Source organism: Helobdella robusta (assembly GCF_000326865.2).
Source record: "Helobdella robusta unplaced genomic scaffold HELROscaffold_8, whole genome shotgun sequence".
Classification (NCBI taxonomy): domain Eukaryota; kingdom Metazoa; phylum Annelida; class Clitellata; order Rhynchobdellida; family Glossiphoniidae; genus Helobdella; species Helobdella robusta.
In genome coordinates this window covers 5,618,079-5,634,107 of record NW_008705459.1, presented here as the reverse complement: position 1 = coordinate 5,634,107, position 16,029 = coordinate 5,618,079, and the positions used below count along the sequence as shown (strand labels likewise).

Genomic DNA, 16,029 nt, shown 5'->3' with positions numbered 1-16,029 from the left:
TGACCCTCACTATTACTTTTCCAAACACCATCACCACCACAATTACCCCATTGCTTCTCCGCCTCACTTCCAACACCTGCTCCAACAACTCTTCTCTTACCATCACACCAACTCCTCCCGTACCATCATCCCCCTTCCACCACAACTTATATCTTCCACCTTTAGCCCCCACAAACCTTGTACCCTCACCCTTCCATCTGACCTCCTGTAATGCAGCCACGTCAACCATTCTCCTCTGCAGCTCCTCCACCACTTCCAAACTTCTTCCTGTCAACGTGCCTACATTCCAGGTACCAAACCTCCAACCCCTTGGTCTACAAGTAGTCCTTCCATCTATAGTGCCTTGCACCGCCACACTATAGAGTGGGGTGCCAGTAGCCAGACCATCCACAGGGCCTTGCACCACAACCCCATCGACTGGGTCTCCGGAGATTCTTCGCACCCTCTTCTGCCGGATACTGAGGGCCATTGTTTTCTCCGTCATCATCATAAGCATTTATTATTTGGCTAGTTTTTACACAGGACGCCCTTCCTTACGCAACCACAGTTATAAGCGGTGGGCCTAGCCTTTGATGATCCAACATCACTCACAAGGCAGTGAGGGTCAGTTTAATGTCATAACCATATATAATATATATCATATATATTAATATATATATATATGCTTATATATATATGAGTATGTTCTTATGTGAGAAACATTTTCACTTACATAGATACTTAATTATATTTTATATTTAATAAATCTTTGGTCGATATGACGAGTCAATATGGAGGCAGCGTCTCTTCTGTTCGGTCTAGAGTTCGTTTCAAAACTTTGGGATACTTCGTGAAAACGTTAAAAGTCTCCTAATCTAAATCAATTATAATACTGATTGTTGTCATTTAAAGTTTATTTTTTGCCACAAAAATGGTCGAAGAAAAAATTAAGAAAACTGATATGAAAAAGTTGGAAAAACAAAAATCCGACGTGGTCGAATGGGTTGGTCTGTCTCTGAGCAAATATGATTTGAGGCAACAATTGATTAGGTCGGCATCTTCACTAATGTTCCAAGCGGACGTCATTCAACGTTATTTGATTGGTGATTTGTTGGGGATTGGATCCTACGGCATAGTGAAACACTGTATAGATTCCATCACTCTTAGGAGAATGGCTGTCAAAATATTCATTGCAAAGCGCATTAGAAGGATACCTAATGGTCCTGAAAATATATTGAAGTATGATTTCAGTTTTAAATTTTAATGTTTGTTTGTACTTATGAGCTACAGTTATGAATTTGAAATTAGACATAAAAGACTTTAGTTTAGTTTAGTTTAGTAGTTTAATAATTTAGTTAGTTGGATTAACCATTAAGAAAAGATGTATCATTTCATTGTTGAAAAAACTTTGAAACAGCAACTTTTATATTTTATTGTTGCTAAGTAGATATTCAACAAAATTTCATATATTTAGCTTTTAGCACCAACAAATTTTTATTTTTTTTTAAATTAAAAATAATTCTTCAAGTGAGCTGAAAATAATGAGAAAGATAAAACATGACAATATAGTGAAGGTGTTTAACATAACATGTCGTGAAGAAGACCACTTTATGATGATGGAATTATGTAAATTTAACCTTGGCAATGTTCTAGAGCAGTTGAAAAATAATCGTCTACCGATAACTGTAGCCCACCAGTTATTTAGTATTCATTTCGTTATTTCATAATGAATTTACTATTCTTATATTAAGCACTGTATATAATTTACATGTTTTTTTTAAATTAAAAGGAGCTTTTTTTATTTTAGAATGACGAAAATTATTTTGTTTTTTATTAATTAAATGATCACACAATACAAAAGTAATTTGTTTTTTATGTTATTTCAAGTTTCTATAAGCACTTGGTTACTGGATTGGATTACCTCCAGAGTGTTAAAATCATCCACATGGACATCAAACCTGATAACATGCTGATAAGTTATGACAATGTCCTTAAAATGTCTGACTTTGGGGTGGCACAAGTTCCTAACTACTTATTTTTGTATATATTATAACAGAATATAATCAACTCTTTGCCAAATGTTATTTTATTTCCTAGTTTAAATTTTGGACTTAGATTTTTCCATTTTTCCCTTATCTATTACTCACCTTCATCAGCAACTGGACATGTTTGATAACGATGACACATGCACCAGGTACAGAGGTTGCCCCATCATTCAACCTCCAGAAGTTGCCAGAGGAGATGATAAATTCTCTGGATTCAAACTTGATATCTGGTGCTCTGGTGTCACCTTGTAAGAATTTAGCTTTTTGCTTGGAAAAAATTGGATTTGATTTCGAAGATTTAAAAGATTATAATAATTGTTCGTACTCTTCATTTAGTAATTCATTTTTAGTTGTTATTAACAATAAACATATGAAATATATGCAACTAGGTTTAAAATGCTTGTAGGAGAGTATCCGTATGATGCAATCAATGAATTCCAACTGATAGAAAAGATTATAAAAGGAGTCTATGAAATACCTAGCTGGCTGGATAGCAGAACCACTGGTCTACTGGAAGGTGGTGTTCTTTTTTTTTAATAATTTCATTTCCTTATAAAATTTTCATCATAAGTCAACATATTTCCATTCAAGCTCTGCTGCAGTATCATGCTAAGGACAGACCTACTATCAAACAACTAGTCAACCATGAGTATGTTTTTCAAACCTTCAAACATTAATTTTTTTACTTTCAGTCCCTTCTCCTCTCTCTCTCTCTCTCTCTCTTTTCCGAGATTTCAAGTACACTGACATTAGAATATCTTGATTAAGATAGTTTTTAACCAACTAATCAACCAACCACATGACAGATGGATGGATGTTAGGTATACAGATGAGAAGCTCGAGGAGGAATTGAACCTGATGCAGTTGGATTACCCTGATGATTATACTCTCAAAAATATGCTCCGTCACTTCCACGATGAGGACCCTGAATTTTTTAAAGAAGAAGTTATACGTACTATTGATTGTATGTAGTACTTTTCATGATTTTAATGTTATAGTTTATTAATATCGATATCAAAGATGTTACTGCAAATTTTTTCCCATTTCAGTTACAACTACAGGCTAAAGCCGTCGTGAAATCATATGACTCGAGCTCATAACTTTTTATATAACTATTTGTATTACATTTGTATTATATTTGTATTATATTATTGTTATTTATATTTTTTCATAATTTGTATATGCACGTTTGTGTTGTCATTGTCGTTGTCTTTCACATTTGCAATATTAACATGCTTTTGGTATATATTTTTATTTGAAACACGAGTTTCGTCTAAGTTTTTGTCTGAATAATTTTAATAATAAAATCTTTGTTTTTGTGCTATATTTAATTCAAGAGTAGTTACAAAATGTTCATTAAAAGGAGTTTGTTTAAAGAAAATTTACTACTTTAGACCATTATTAGGTAGAATTGCTATTGCCTATCAGTAGTTTATCGCATTAGGCGACATATTTACATTATATTGATAGGTTACTAACTGAACCTTTCATGTTCTGTGATTGTGCAGTTACAAATCTTGTATAGTTGCGTTTTATGTTAAACTCAAAGTCAGACGCGTTTAATTATTAAAGTGTTCTTATCTCAAAAATTCTAGGTAATATCCCAAGATAACGATTCCATTATGTGGGCTAGACAATGATGCAACACTACCCATAGTTATTCACGCCAAAAATGATGCAATAATTGTCACAGGTACTGCTATGTAGTATATATACATAAAAGTCTCGATATTTTCATTGTGAGTTAAAGGAATGTAATACTAAATAGAATTATTTTGACGGTTTTAATATCTTATAACATTATTGGTTTGAATTGTTTAGGCTTTCTTTGTCTCGTCAGTTTTTTAAAAAACGAAAATTAAATAATTGAAATATTTTATATTTTAGTTCGTTGGTAAATTTTTTACGAAAACTATAGTCGTGTCTAACGAGCAATGGCAGATATTTCTTCCTTATCTCTTGGTAATTATTAATAATCATTTGATTGTTTTATTCTTAAAATAAAATCATAATGTTTTTTGATTTGATATTTTCTAAATAAGTTTCAAGGTTTTTTTTAACACTTCCTAACCACAGATGTTTTTTTATCGCTCATATTTTTTTCATCTTTTAGCAGATCTTTACACGTCAGAGAAGTTTGGTTCTGATGAAAGTGGGGATGGATCAGAGGCCAAACCGTTTAAAACGGTTCTAAAAGTTAGATTTAATAAATGTTGAGTCAGTTTGTGTAGCATTTGTTTACATATTTTCATAAATTTTTTCAAACTGCCAAACCTACAACAGGCCATGCAATTTTCTGCCAAAGGAGAAGTTTCAGAAAATTTTCCTCCAATTTTTGTGGACTCCAAAGAAGATGGAAAAGTATGTTATTCTGGAATAACTTACTAAATGTTTCAAAAAAATATAAGGATTAATGATATTAATATGCCTACCAATGATAATTTTTATTACAGAAATTTGAGCCGATAACAAAATCACAACTGAAAAAATTCAAGAAGATGTATGTTGCACAGGCCTGGAAGCAAAAAGAGAAAGAGGAAGCTGTTGCTAATTCTGTCCCAACTGTCAGTCATTTTCATTTGTTTTTTTTTATTCGTTGAAATTTCATTGCCACATTGCTATTTATATCAGCTATATCACACACATCATTCCATAAAATTTTATATTTAAAATCAGTATTCAGAATCTCAAGCTTTAGAAGAAGCAAAAAATATCAAAATTGAATTAGACACTTCACTTCCGGAACCTCTTAAAGTAAGTTTCTTTTGCTTTTTGAACACTTTCTTTTAAAAAATGTTTGTATGTTGATCATATATTAAATAAAATAAATCCAATTTTATCAGATTAAAATCAAAGACAGTACTGATCATAGATGTAAAAGAGTGAAAATATATGGGTGGGTTCATAGACTAAGAAGGCAAGGCTAGTTAAATATATTCTTTTTATAATTTTAATTATTTATCTAATTATTTGTTCATTTATAGCCTTTTTGATAATTATTTAAAGAAATATTTAATATTAAGTTTTTTGTTTTCAGGAAAGTCTTTGACATTTATTATTTTGAGGGATGGAACTGGCTACTTGCAGTGTTTGCTGACCAATAAATTGGTATGTGCTATAGTTCATTGTACATTTTTTAATGTTTTAATAATTTCTTATGTAACTTGTACTCTTTCATAGTATTTCACTATCTACAGTTAATTTCATACAAAGAAATAAATAAATGGTGAATTAATTATTTTATAATTGGATCAGGCCCAGACTTACGATGCGTTGGTGCTGTCCTGCGAGTCTACAATATGTCTTTATGGTACCATCAAGGAAGTTCCAAAGGGACAGACAGTCAGTTTTATTTCTGTTCCATTTTGTAAAAAGTTACTAGAATGAATGAGTGAATGAATGGATGAATAAATGAATGAATAAATGAATGAATTATTAATGATAAGAAGAATGTAAAACAAATCCTAAAATTATTTCTTTTCAGGCACCAGGTGGCCATGAGCTGACAGCAGACTACTGGGAGTTGGTTGGCTTGGCTCCACCTGGTGGCGCAGATAACATTCTGAATGAGGAGGCTCACATTGATGTTCAGCTTGATAATAGGCACATCATGATCAGAGGAGAAAATGTAGTCATGTGTTGTGTGTTGTGTTTTGTGGTTTGGAATAATTCTTTATATTTTCATTATTTCTGTTTCAGTTGTTGAATGTTTAGTGCTTAGAGTTTAGGTAATTAGTTGCCTCATGTGATTTGATATTGTTTTTTATGTTTTTTGAGAATTTCTTTTTAACGTTTAAAGACTTAAAAATAAATATAGTTTTCATTGCATTGATTATTCTTGACATGTGTTATTGGAACAAATTACTCTGCAGACATCTAAATTCCTGAGGTTGAGGTCCAGTGTTACGCAAGCATTTCGAGATCACTACCACAGTAGAGGGTACATTGAGGTTTGTAACTCATATTTTCCACATTTCCACACTATATTCAAATTATTAATTACAATTTGCAATGTTATTTCATTATTCAATATCTAAGTTATTGATTGCAGGTAACCCCACCTACTCTGGTTCAAACTCAGGTAGAAGGAGGGTCAACACTTTTTAAGTTGGATTATTTTGGTGAGCAGGCCTATCTCACTCAATCGTCACAACTTTACTTGGAAACCTGCTTGCCATCATTGGGAGATGTTTTCTGCATCACTCAGTCGTACAGAGCTGAACAATCTAGGACGAGAAGACATTTGGCTGAGTTTGTTTCTATTTTTTCATGTTTTTGTTTGTTAAAAAACTTTTAGTTTAAATTATTATTTTGATAATTAATTTTCAGCTGCAACTAAGACTTTTTTTTATATACCTGCAATGCAACTACGAAACAATCACAACTCAACTATTAAGATTTTGATTTAAAGTGAATGTTCAGATTAACATTATAGCAACTGTAGGATAAAGGTGTTGTATGGGTGTTGAAATATCATGATAACAGGTACATGCATGTTGAGGCAGAATGTCCTTTCATATCATTTGAAGATCTGCTCGACAGGCTGGAAGATTTGATATGTGATGTGGTTGATCGTGTTCTCAAATCATCTGGAGCACTCCTTCATGAAGTCAACCCTGTAAGATATTTCTTTCATTTGCATGTTTTTTAGTTTCCATTAATGTTTAATGTTTCAAAATCATGGAAAAATATTGACACTATCAGTGCAAGAATAATTTAACATCTTTTCAACTTTTTTTTTATTTGAATTAGAAAGTTGAACAACATGCTACCACTGAATTTTTGTTTAATTTGCAAACCATTGTCGATGCTTCTGTTTAGAAATTCCAAGCTCCAAAGAGACCATTCAAAAGGATGGATTACAAGGATGCCATTGAGTATCTGAGAACTCACAACATCACTAAAGAGGATGGAACATTCTATGAATTTGGAGATGTTAGTACCATCCTTAAACCATTTTATAACTTTGATTAGCTATATTTAAATAATTATACATAGATGGATAAATGACAATTATATTTTATTATAGTTACTGCCTACAAGCTATAATTATCTCATAAACATGTTTTAATGTATTTTCTTGTTTACACTACCCTGGACACATTCAAAAAATATTGCATTACTTTATTTGTGAAATCTTTTCATTTCTAAAAATCCATCTTTCTCACTCTATTTCTGGTACAAAATATGGCTTTTCCAAGTTGTTTTTGTCAGAAATATTCTGCTAAATTTTATCTTCCTTGAAGTGAATATTAAGCATATATGAAAAGAGATCATTGGATTGAACAACTGCTCATATGAAATGAATTATTGAATTGAACACAGGACATCCCAGAGGCGCCAGAAAGGAAGATGACAGATGAGATAAACGAGGTAATCATGTTGTGCAGGTTCCCTGCTGAGATCAAATCCTTCTACATGCAAAAGGACAAATTAGATAGGAGAGTCACTGAATCAGTTGGTCTTATTTTTAATCAATCAATCAATCTTCGTTTTGCGTCCAGAGACCCGGTTTCCCGAGGTAGGACGTTGTTTTCTTTGCCATCAACTTTTTGCGCCAAATTAGACGATCAGTTGTATCCATTTCATTTAAATTTAGAGCTTTCATGTCTTGCTCGATTGTTTGCGACCAGGACTTCTTTGGACGGCCTTTGGGACATGTGCCAGGTACTTCAACATCTGCAAGAGAAGTTATGGCACTGTTTCCACTTCGTTTGACATGACCAAACCACCGCAGACGGTGTTGCCGGCATTCGTCCTTTATATCATCTAAACCAGCACGACGCAGGATTTTGGTAGATTTGATGTGGTCCTTTAGACTAATTCGTTGCATCCATCGAAGCATTTTCATGTCGGTTCGTTGAAGTTGTTGTTCCAGTTTGGTTGTCATTGGCCATGTTTCTGCACCATATAACAACACCGGACGTATCACAGATTTATAAAGTCTTGATCGTAGTGGTAGTGGGATGTCACGCTGCATCAATATAGAGGCAAGGAGATGCCATTTATTCCAGGCTGCACGTATGCATACTCGAACGGCAGCTTCAGCTGTTCCAGTCCAATCCAGAATATCTCCTAGATATTGAAACGATGTGACTTTCTCTATTTTAATGGCTTCAAAAACAGTGCTATTTCGAATTTGTTGTTGTGGATTGATGCAAGCAGGATAAACAAAATTGGACACTTTAGATAAAGTACCAATTTATTTTTGAACAACGTTTGTGACACCACTGGTTACACTGCTGACACTTGATTGAATTGTTACCTACACCAGCTTTACAAACTGAACAGGGCCATTGTCCAGTAGCTGTGGATTGGATGGGTTCACCAGTGTTCATTGCTTTGGTTTTGCTGATGTTGACTTTGAATCCATGATCGGCGAGTCTGGTGTTCCAATCTTCAAACATCTGTGCTGCATTCTGCTCAGACGTGGCTGTTAAAACGATATCATCAGCATATACTAGATTCCAAATGTCACCAGTGCGTATCGGTTTCAAAGAAAAACAACGGCCCCTAGTCCCCAGCAGGCCTTAAGTGGTCAAGGGGTGCCAAGAATCCCTGGGAAGTATGCAATAGCGGAGGGATGTTGCAGAAAAATTCAGAATGGCCCCTCTATGGTACTTAGACTTGGAGATCACTATTGGTTTTCTGTTTTAATTTAATTAAATTAGTTTATAATTTGCCTTGCTTTTATTTATAAATATTCTGTCATTCCTTTTTTATCTGTACTCTGTGATAAATCCCGTTTTCTATTATATATTGTGTAGTTTCTAAATATACACACACCTTTCCAATTAAATTTAAATATTTTCTCATTTCTTTTTGTTAGGCTTAAAAATATGAATCTCCATTTGCATATAGGTTGACATATTGATGCCTGGTGTTGGTGAAATTGTCGGTGGATCGATGCGTATGGACAATGCAGCTGAACTGTTAGAAGGCTACAAAAGAGAGAACATTGATCCAACTCCGTACTACTGGTACACTGATCAGGTAGGCACTAGAAAAATTTTATCACTATTTCATTAATACTTTTTTGTCATAATATTATTTTGGCTATTTATTATTTTTCTCTTTCATGTAAGTTTAACAATTTCTTTCGTTAACAAAACTTTTGTACTCTGTACTATCTAATGTTTTCAGAAATTGAAAATTACAAACTTCCACATAACTTTTGATTACAATTAATCTTAAATGACTTAACAATTTTTTCATCAAACCAAACAAACATGTAGAGAGTGTATGGCACATGTCCACATGGAGGATACGGTCTCGGACTGGAGAGATTCCTGACGTGGATGTTTGATAGGTACCACATCAGAGATGTCTGTCTATATCCGAGATTCATACAACGTTGCAAGCCATAAGTCTACATACAGTGCATGTCATAATGTCAGTGCCGATACTAATGTACTGTATTAAGTATTGAACTGTTCATATATAATGATGGTGGACGATTTCATTTTGAATTTAATAGCATTTGGCAATTATTGTCTTAATGTAAGCTATAGATAATTAAGTTGTCTGTTACTAAATCATTTTTATTTGTTGCTACGTTATTATATTAAGTAATAGTTTTATTTTTATGAATTTAATACAATAGGCAGTTTCATAGGAAAAAATTTATTCTCGTTTCCTTTAACAATCATTCATTTTAATATCAAATAAATTATATTCAATTATTATTTTGTATTTTATGAAAAAATGAATTGGTATCAAAATCTGATGTTCAGTTATTAATGAATGTGACATTGGAATTATTTTTGGAAGGCATCCAGTTGTTCTCTAATTTCTTTGATTTTTGATCTCAAGTAATCTGCTTTGGACATCCAATGTTTGTAACTGGCTGATTCAGCTTTTAGTTGTTTCTGTGTCCTCGTCTTCTGAGCCGAGTTTCTTTTCTGTCAATATATTGTCGAGTGTTGTCGTTTGAATTTTTCATGATTTTAAATAAAAAATTGTAGATTAATATGATTAACACTATGAGTTAAACTGACATTAATAACTTCTATTGACTGCTTCAAAGAGTTCTGCATGTCATCTTCTACAGAAATCTGAGAAATATTACGCTCAATTATAGGCTTTATCATAATATTGAACATTTCGCTCAACAAATGCAACCTTTGTTAATAATTGATCAATATCAATTTCAACTTTCTCTAAATTCACCAATTTCCTTGCTGTTGGTTTCGAAGAGTTGCAATCATCTGACTCCATAATGTGTTTTCCTTTGTGTTAAATCATCATTTTAACATAAATTATGGTAAATACATGTGTGAAAGAATAAAGTTAGATACTTTTGTTGTATAGATGGCTCAATTCTTCATCTCCCATCTTGCATATCTTATAATCTTCTGAGGCGCAGATCATCTGTTCAATTTGTTCAGATTTTGATTTCATTTTCTCTCTGTATTCATCGTTTGATGTTTTAACTCGATTCAATTCAAAAGATTTTAATTCACATCGTGCTTCTTCTGCTACTGTTTTGCTCACTAAACTTTCAACTTCTGTTGGGAAATTATTAAATAGTTTTAGATTATTTTTTGTGATGGCTCTTGTTTCCTATCTATATCTGACTAATAACTGACCTGAGGCAAATGAACTGACTCACCAATTTTTGAATCTCTACAGTTGTCTTGTTTTTGTCTAATCAAACTTTGAGACATCCAAATATCATGTTGTGTTTGCTTGGCCATGGAATCTAATGATGCACTCTTCATTTGCTCTGATGTCAAAAATTTTTCTTACCACTCAATGTAAAAAAAATATGACCAAATGAAATAATTTAAATCAATTGTTTAACCTTTTATCAAAGTGCTCTGCAAAATAAAATTATCTTCATGGATTAATATTTATTGGAGGCACGGTAATAATGTTAAATATTTAACCTGTGTTTTTGACAGTTCAATATTTTCCTCATTCACTTTCTTTATCAGAGTCTTCATTTTTTCATCCAAACTTGAGCCCACCTGTTTGATGTGGTCCAGCACTGCCTCTGCATTATTTGGGTTTGAGTTCGCAGAACCTAGAAACAAATTGATGTTTTAAAATGAAAATTTATCATATTTTGTACCAATTAAAACATTTTAAGCTATTTTTCACAAAATAAAAATAAATTATCTATTAAAAAATGTAATTTACTTTCTGAATTTTGTATGCCTGACTTCGTTGTCTCTTCATTTTTACCAGATCTGAACGTGAAATGGTAGTTGTTGTCAACATTGGCATTTGGTAAACTGATGCAGCAGCAGTCTGTTGCCTTCTCATATTTAAATTCAAAGTAACCTAGCTTGCCTGACATGATGAGGTGACCTAACAAAATGTTTATAAATAGCTTTTTCAGCATATGTTTCACACCTGTTACCTACAAGCTATGAGAAATTTTCGTAACGCTCAGATTTCTTGTATTTTTTAACCAGATTTTTATAAAGGATTGTAAAAATATCATAAATTGTAAATATTAATAACTTATCTTTGTAAAAAAAAAGAATAATCAGGAAATCATGTGAAGAAAAAAAGAAGTGTCAATCCACAATTTTTTGTATTTAAAAAATTCAATCATTGTAAGATGATTTTGTCAAAAATAAAAATTCAGTAATATAATATTTAATTATGCTCTAAAATTAACGCCATTCTAAAACGTTTGAAGCAAAAAATAACAAACCTAGACGTCAAAATGTCTGATAAATCGTTTTCAGTTACCGAAGACATTCTTTAACATTTCGATTAAAAAAAAGTATCACACGTACACAGCGAATTTCAAATTCATTTATTTCAAACAAAACACTTCAGAAACAAAAGATGGAAGTGTGTTTAATAGCAAATAACTCTTGAAATTAATGGGTATGATCTCCTCAGTCCCATGCATTTCTCCCTATCAATAAGTATGCTAAGTAGTTTCAAATCCAAGTCATGTTGCAGAGAGGCCTTCGTCCTCAACAGCTGCTGAAGAGCGTTCTCAGATTCTCTCAGTTTGGCCTTCAACTTATCTATCGTTTCACACACTTCATAGACCTCTTCAACCAACCTGTAAGAAAGGAACTTTTTAGTGTAATACAATTTTTAAATGTTTTATTGCACGTGAAACGATTGCTAGCCTGTCCAAAAAACCATTGAACAATGAAATTATTCGTGAATTACGAACTTGTTGTGCACATGATCTCTGGTGTTTTCCATGTTTGGACGATGGTTTCTGGCTTCCAGTCTTGTTTGTGCAACTTTCATGTACGGGGCTTTTTCTTCGATTGACTTTTTTAGAAGCTCTATTGATGTTTCAGTGTTGAATATTTCTTCCAAAATCTTCAAAATGTTTAAAATTATTTTATTTGCTCTTCAATATGATTTATGATTAAACGCAACTACATTTGAAAAAGAAAATCAAACTACGTTAAAGAAAAAGATACATGAATGTAGCACTTTGAAAAAGGATATTATTTTAATTGAGAATGTTAGAAAACTAAACAAACCTTCGAGAGATGTGCCTGAATCTTGTATTTAGCTTTCTCCAGCTCTTCAATGTGATCGGAGAAAGCTGAATTAACGTTGTTCCAGGCAGTTACGAGTCGCTCAGCGGTGATGGTGAGCATTTCCTCGACTTTGTTCCTCAGTTCACGAGACGCTTTGCGTTCCTGCATGGACCTCTTGATGTTGTCGTCTGTGTATTTGGCCCATGTCTCAGGTACACTTTGGCTGTAGATCGAAAAATAATGGCGATAATTGAAAACAAAAGTACCTACACGTTGTTAATTATAATTATAATCAATTTTCACAGTAAAATACAGCATTTTCATGTTAATTGTTATTCTGAGAGTAGTTTATCGATAAACAATAACAGCAGACAATGAGAACCACCGAACGAAGAATAAATAGCAAAGAATCAACACAAACATCCACTCAGAGATACCGGAGGACCAACCTGTTATCAACCCTTTCGATACAGTCATAGTAGTAGATGCCCCTCGATGTATTCTTCATCTTGATGGCGTTGTTGTCAATGTTCAGAGCAACAAACTTATCAGCTGAATCCTTCTCTAACTCGTGGTAAGCAGCTCTCGCCAATCTGTTAAGTTGGGTTATTTATTTTATTTATTTAAATTGACTTTTAAAATCACGGTTTGGAGGATTACTAAATTAAATAATTAAACTAAGAAACACATGTATGTGTTAACAAAATTCTGAAATAAAACAAAAAAACATTACTGACGCTAGTGTCTGATTGATGTCATTCATAATGTTCCTCATGTCTTCTTGCACTCTCTTCAATAGGTCAATCTCCTTTAATTAGTTTTTTGAATCACACTTTATATTTTAATAACATTATATTAAATAAATAAAAATTGTTAACAATAACGCCAATAGTGAAATAGGATTATTTATGACAAGTAATTTCAATTACAGTCAAGAGTTACAGAGTTAAAAAACGAAATCGAACCTGGATGATCGAGACCTCAACGTCATCATGGACCATCTCAATACCCTGCCTCTTCTCACGGTTATACAAACATTCCTGATCAATGTAGAGCGTGTTGTTCAGTTCACTTATTTCTCTTTCAAGACAGGATCTACTCGAGTTTTGTTCAAATAATAATGAAGATTCATCCTTTTAACATTTTTAGTGTTGGCTCAAAGCGGTTGAACTAAAAAATTTATATTGGCGTGACGATAAATCTAATTACAATAATAGTTATAATTGAAGAAACATTTAAAGGAAAACCTGGACTTAAGCAAGACATCCATCTCTGCCAGCATCTTATCCATTTCCGCTTGCAATTCACATTTCCAAAACATGATATCCTGAATGCGTTCGCCTGAAATGTGTTTGTGTAGGTTTGTTTGTGTGTGCGTGTGTGTATGTGTGTGTGTGTTACTTGTATATTTGTAGATGTTAGATGATGTTTTTAATGTTTGTAATTAATTGATTGTGGTTAACATCAATCGAAAATGGCAACTACTCAATTTATTGTTCGAGTCGATTTGACTTTTTTGACTCTTCTCTTCCAGCTCACTGGCTGTATGCAGAGAATTGTGACGGAGAAACTCCGAGGCACATCTCACCTACGTGTGTCACGTGACGATAATGATGATGGCGATGATGATACTTATGAAAGAGTTTATAGTAATGACGACGACGATAATGATGATAGCGCTTTAGCCGATTAAAAAATGCTAATAAAATTTTCATTGATAATGTTCGAAAGATAAAGGTTTTTTATTTGAGAAGAAAACCATAATGAAAAAAAATTGCAATGTCAATGATATTTTTAATAAATGATAAATTATTGAAGAAGTAATGACCATTTTATCAAGTGTTTATTAATATTACCCTGTTGGATGTTTGATAGTTACACTGGTTTGACAAACACCAATCCCTTTCTGAATAGCGAGTGAATAGTGCGTTACGAGCGGCGGCAAATACTGGCGGTATTTTGATACCGTCCAAATGACGCAGTTTGTTCGTGCTTGCCTTATAGATTTTATTTGTTAAAAAATAAAAAAAACCAACTAAAAAAAAGTTTAGTTCAATAAATAAGCTACGAATAAGGAGACAATGTATGCACCAGAGGTTGGGGCATGCTGTCACAACAGGGCCAATTTGGCTCGGCCCTGCAAACCCCGTAATAAGAACTGGCCTTCCAAGGAAGAGTGACAGGAGCTTTCTTGAGAGGTCTCGAGTTGGGAAAGGAATCGAAAGGTTGGTAGGATTGCTCGATTGCAGATATTGCTGGCAGAAATGTGTTGGGTTCGCAGCCTTCAATGTTGGGGCCCGCCATGTAGCGAGCTGTTGTGCCACGGTTCACACCGCAGGTAGTCATCGTCTGTTCGTCAGAAATTGTAGCTGCGATGAATATTCATTCAATGTAGTTGTAATAAATGAATATTCATTCAATGAAGTTGCGTGAAATATTCACTCAATGCAGTTTCAATAGATGTAGCAGTAGTAAGAATAATTTTATTTTTTTCTTCAGCAAGAGAGATAACTGTAGCAATTGGATTCAACATTACATATTTTTAGAGTAAAAATGTAAAGATGTTTGTTTTGAATATCAGCATTTATGACAGTGTGGTTGTTTGTGAAATGGAGACTTATAAATAAGTAGTTGGTAAAACATAAAACAATACAAAAGGATTTATTCAAAATTGTACTTGTAAGTAAAGTAAATTGAAAGACCCGGTTAATTCGTCAACCTAACTGTTTAATTACAATTTAAATTTTGTTTGAATATTTCTCAAAGATGAGCAGTTGAACATCAGCTATTTAAATAACTTATTTACATAACCTCTTACTTGCTACTTATATTCGAAACATGAAAGTCATTTAACTACAGATAGATAACCTTTTAACGAATTTGTACCAATTCGTATTTGAAGTCTGTTATTTATTTACAATTGTTAACGATAATTTCGGACGTCACAAATAAAAAGAGGGTATATTTACTTGGAAAACACGTTCAACACATTAGAATGTTAAATAAATAAAAAAATTTCAGTGGCGTTAAAATAGCCGAAAAACTTGCAAAAATGCCTTGAAAATCTGAACGGACGAACGAACGAACGAACATTTAAATGTTATAAAATGTTTACGAGAAATTGCTTAAAATATAAGTATTTTATCGATTGTAAGCTTATTTTAACTGAAACATCATGTTGATTTAGTTTCAATAAGAACTTGACTTAAAAAGAATTCAAGAAAACTTTTGAAAAATTCAAAATTAAGATTTTGTGATTTCAATTCATTTCAAATGTTATTTTAGTGTTATTATAATATTATAATGTTATTATTTTCATTTTTAGAATTCAATCAAGTCACATTTTACCCAATAACAAAAATTAAATTGATAGAGCTTGAGTATTGTTTATACAAAAATTCAATAAGTCATCGTGATTCTGTGTTACTTCAGTGTTCATCTATCATGTATGTGTCTCTGTGTATGTATGTTTGTGTGTGTGTGTCTCTGTGTATGTATGTTTGTGTGTTATGTGTGTGTATGTGTGTGTGGTGTGTGTG

At 32.8% G+C, this 16,029-nt stretch overlaps 4 protein-coding genes across 4 annotated transcripts in view; 2 read left to right on the top strand and 2 right to left on the bottom strand.

Annotated features, from left to right (window-relative positions):
• HELRODRAFT_165893 (hypothetical protein) overlaps positions 1-469 on the bottom strand; it is a gene marked incomplete at both ends in the record, with an annotated part of 3,015 nt that extends 2,546 nt beyond the window's left edge. Inside the window, one exon of the mRNA XM_009032361.1 lies at positions 77-469. Coding sequence (XP_009030609.1) covers positions 77-469 — 393 coding nt within the window. The remainder of the gene's footprint in view (positions 1-76) is intronic.
• A 576-nt stretch (positions 470-1,045) lies between these two features.
• Positions 1,046-2,561, top strand: HELRODRAFT_70072 (hypothetical protein; the record flags this gene model as incomplete). The annotated part of the gene is made up of 5 exons (XM_009031843.1): positions 1,046-1,218; positions 1,508-1,675; positions 1,867-1,999; positions 2,136-2,272; positions 2,414-2,561. 5 exons carry the CDS (start codon positions 1,046-1,048, stop codon positions 2,559-2,561), a joined length of 759 nt encoding a protein of 252 aa, XP_009030091.1.
• Positions 2,562-3,779: 1,218 nt separating this feature from the next.
• HELRODRAFT_108539 (hypothetical protein) lies at positions 3,780-10,234 on the top strand. Its single transcript, XM_009032360.1, is given in 17 exon segments — positions 3,780-3,845; positions 3,865-3,986; positions 4,138-4,220; positions 4,308-4,385; positions 4,478-4,588; positions 4,701-4,777; positions 4,867-4,946; positions 5,062-5,132; positions 5,280-5,366; positions 5,509-5,652; positions 5,897-5,974; positions 6,076-6,275; positions 6,510-6,642; positions 6,846-6,959; positions 7,350-7,481; positions 8,886-9,017; positions 9,260-10,234. The coding sequence occupies 16 exon segments, from the start codon at positions 3,959-3,961 to the stop codon at positions 9,389-9,391; spliced, it is 1,680 nt and encodes a 559-aa protein (XP_009030608.1). The 5' UTR covers positions 3,780-3,845; positions 3,865-3,958; the 3' UTR covers positions 9,392-10,234.
• A 1,603-nt stretch (positions 10,235-11,837) lies between these two features.
• Positions 11,838-14,794, bottom strand: HELRODRAFT_70335 (hypothetical protein; the record flags this gene model as incomplete). Its single annotated transcript, XM_009031871.1, has 10 exons — positions 11,838-12,051; positions 12,169-12,323; positions 12,491-12,713; positions 12,940-13,074; positions 13,219-13,298; positions 13,456-13,585; positions 13,738-13,831; positions 13,976-14,078; positions 14,347-14,487; positions 14,582-14,794. 10 exons carry the CDS (start codon positions 14,792-14,794, stop codon positions 11,838-11,840), a joined length of 1,488 nt encoding a protein of 495 aa, XP_009030119.1.
• Positions 14,795-16,029: the final 1,235 nt, after the last annotated feature.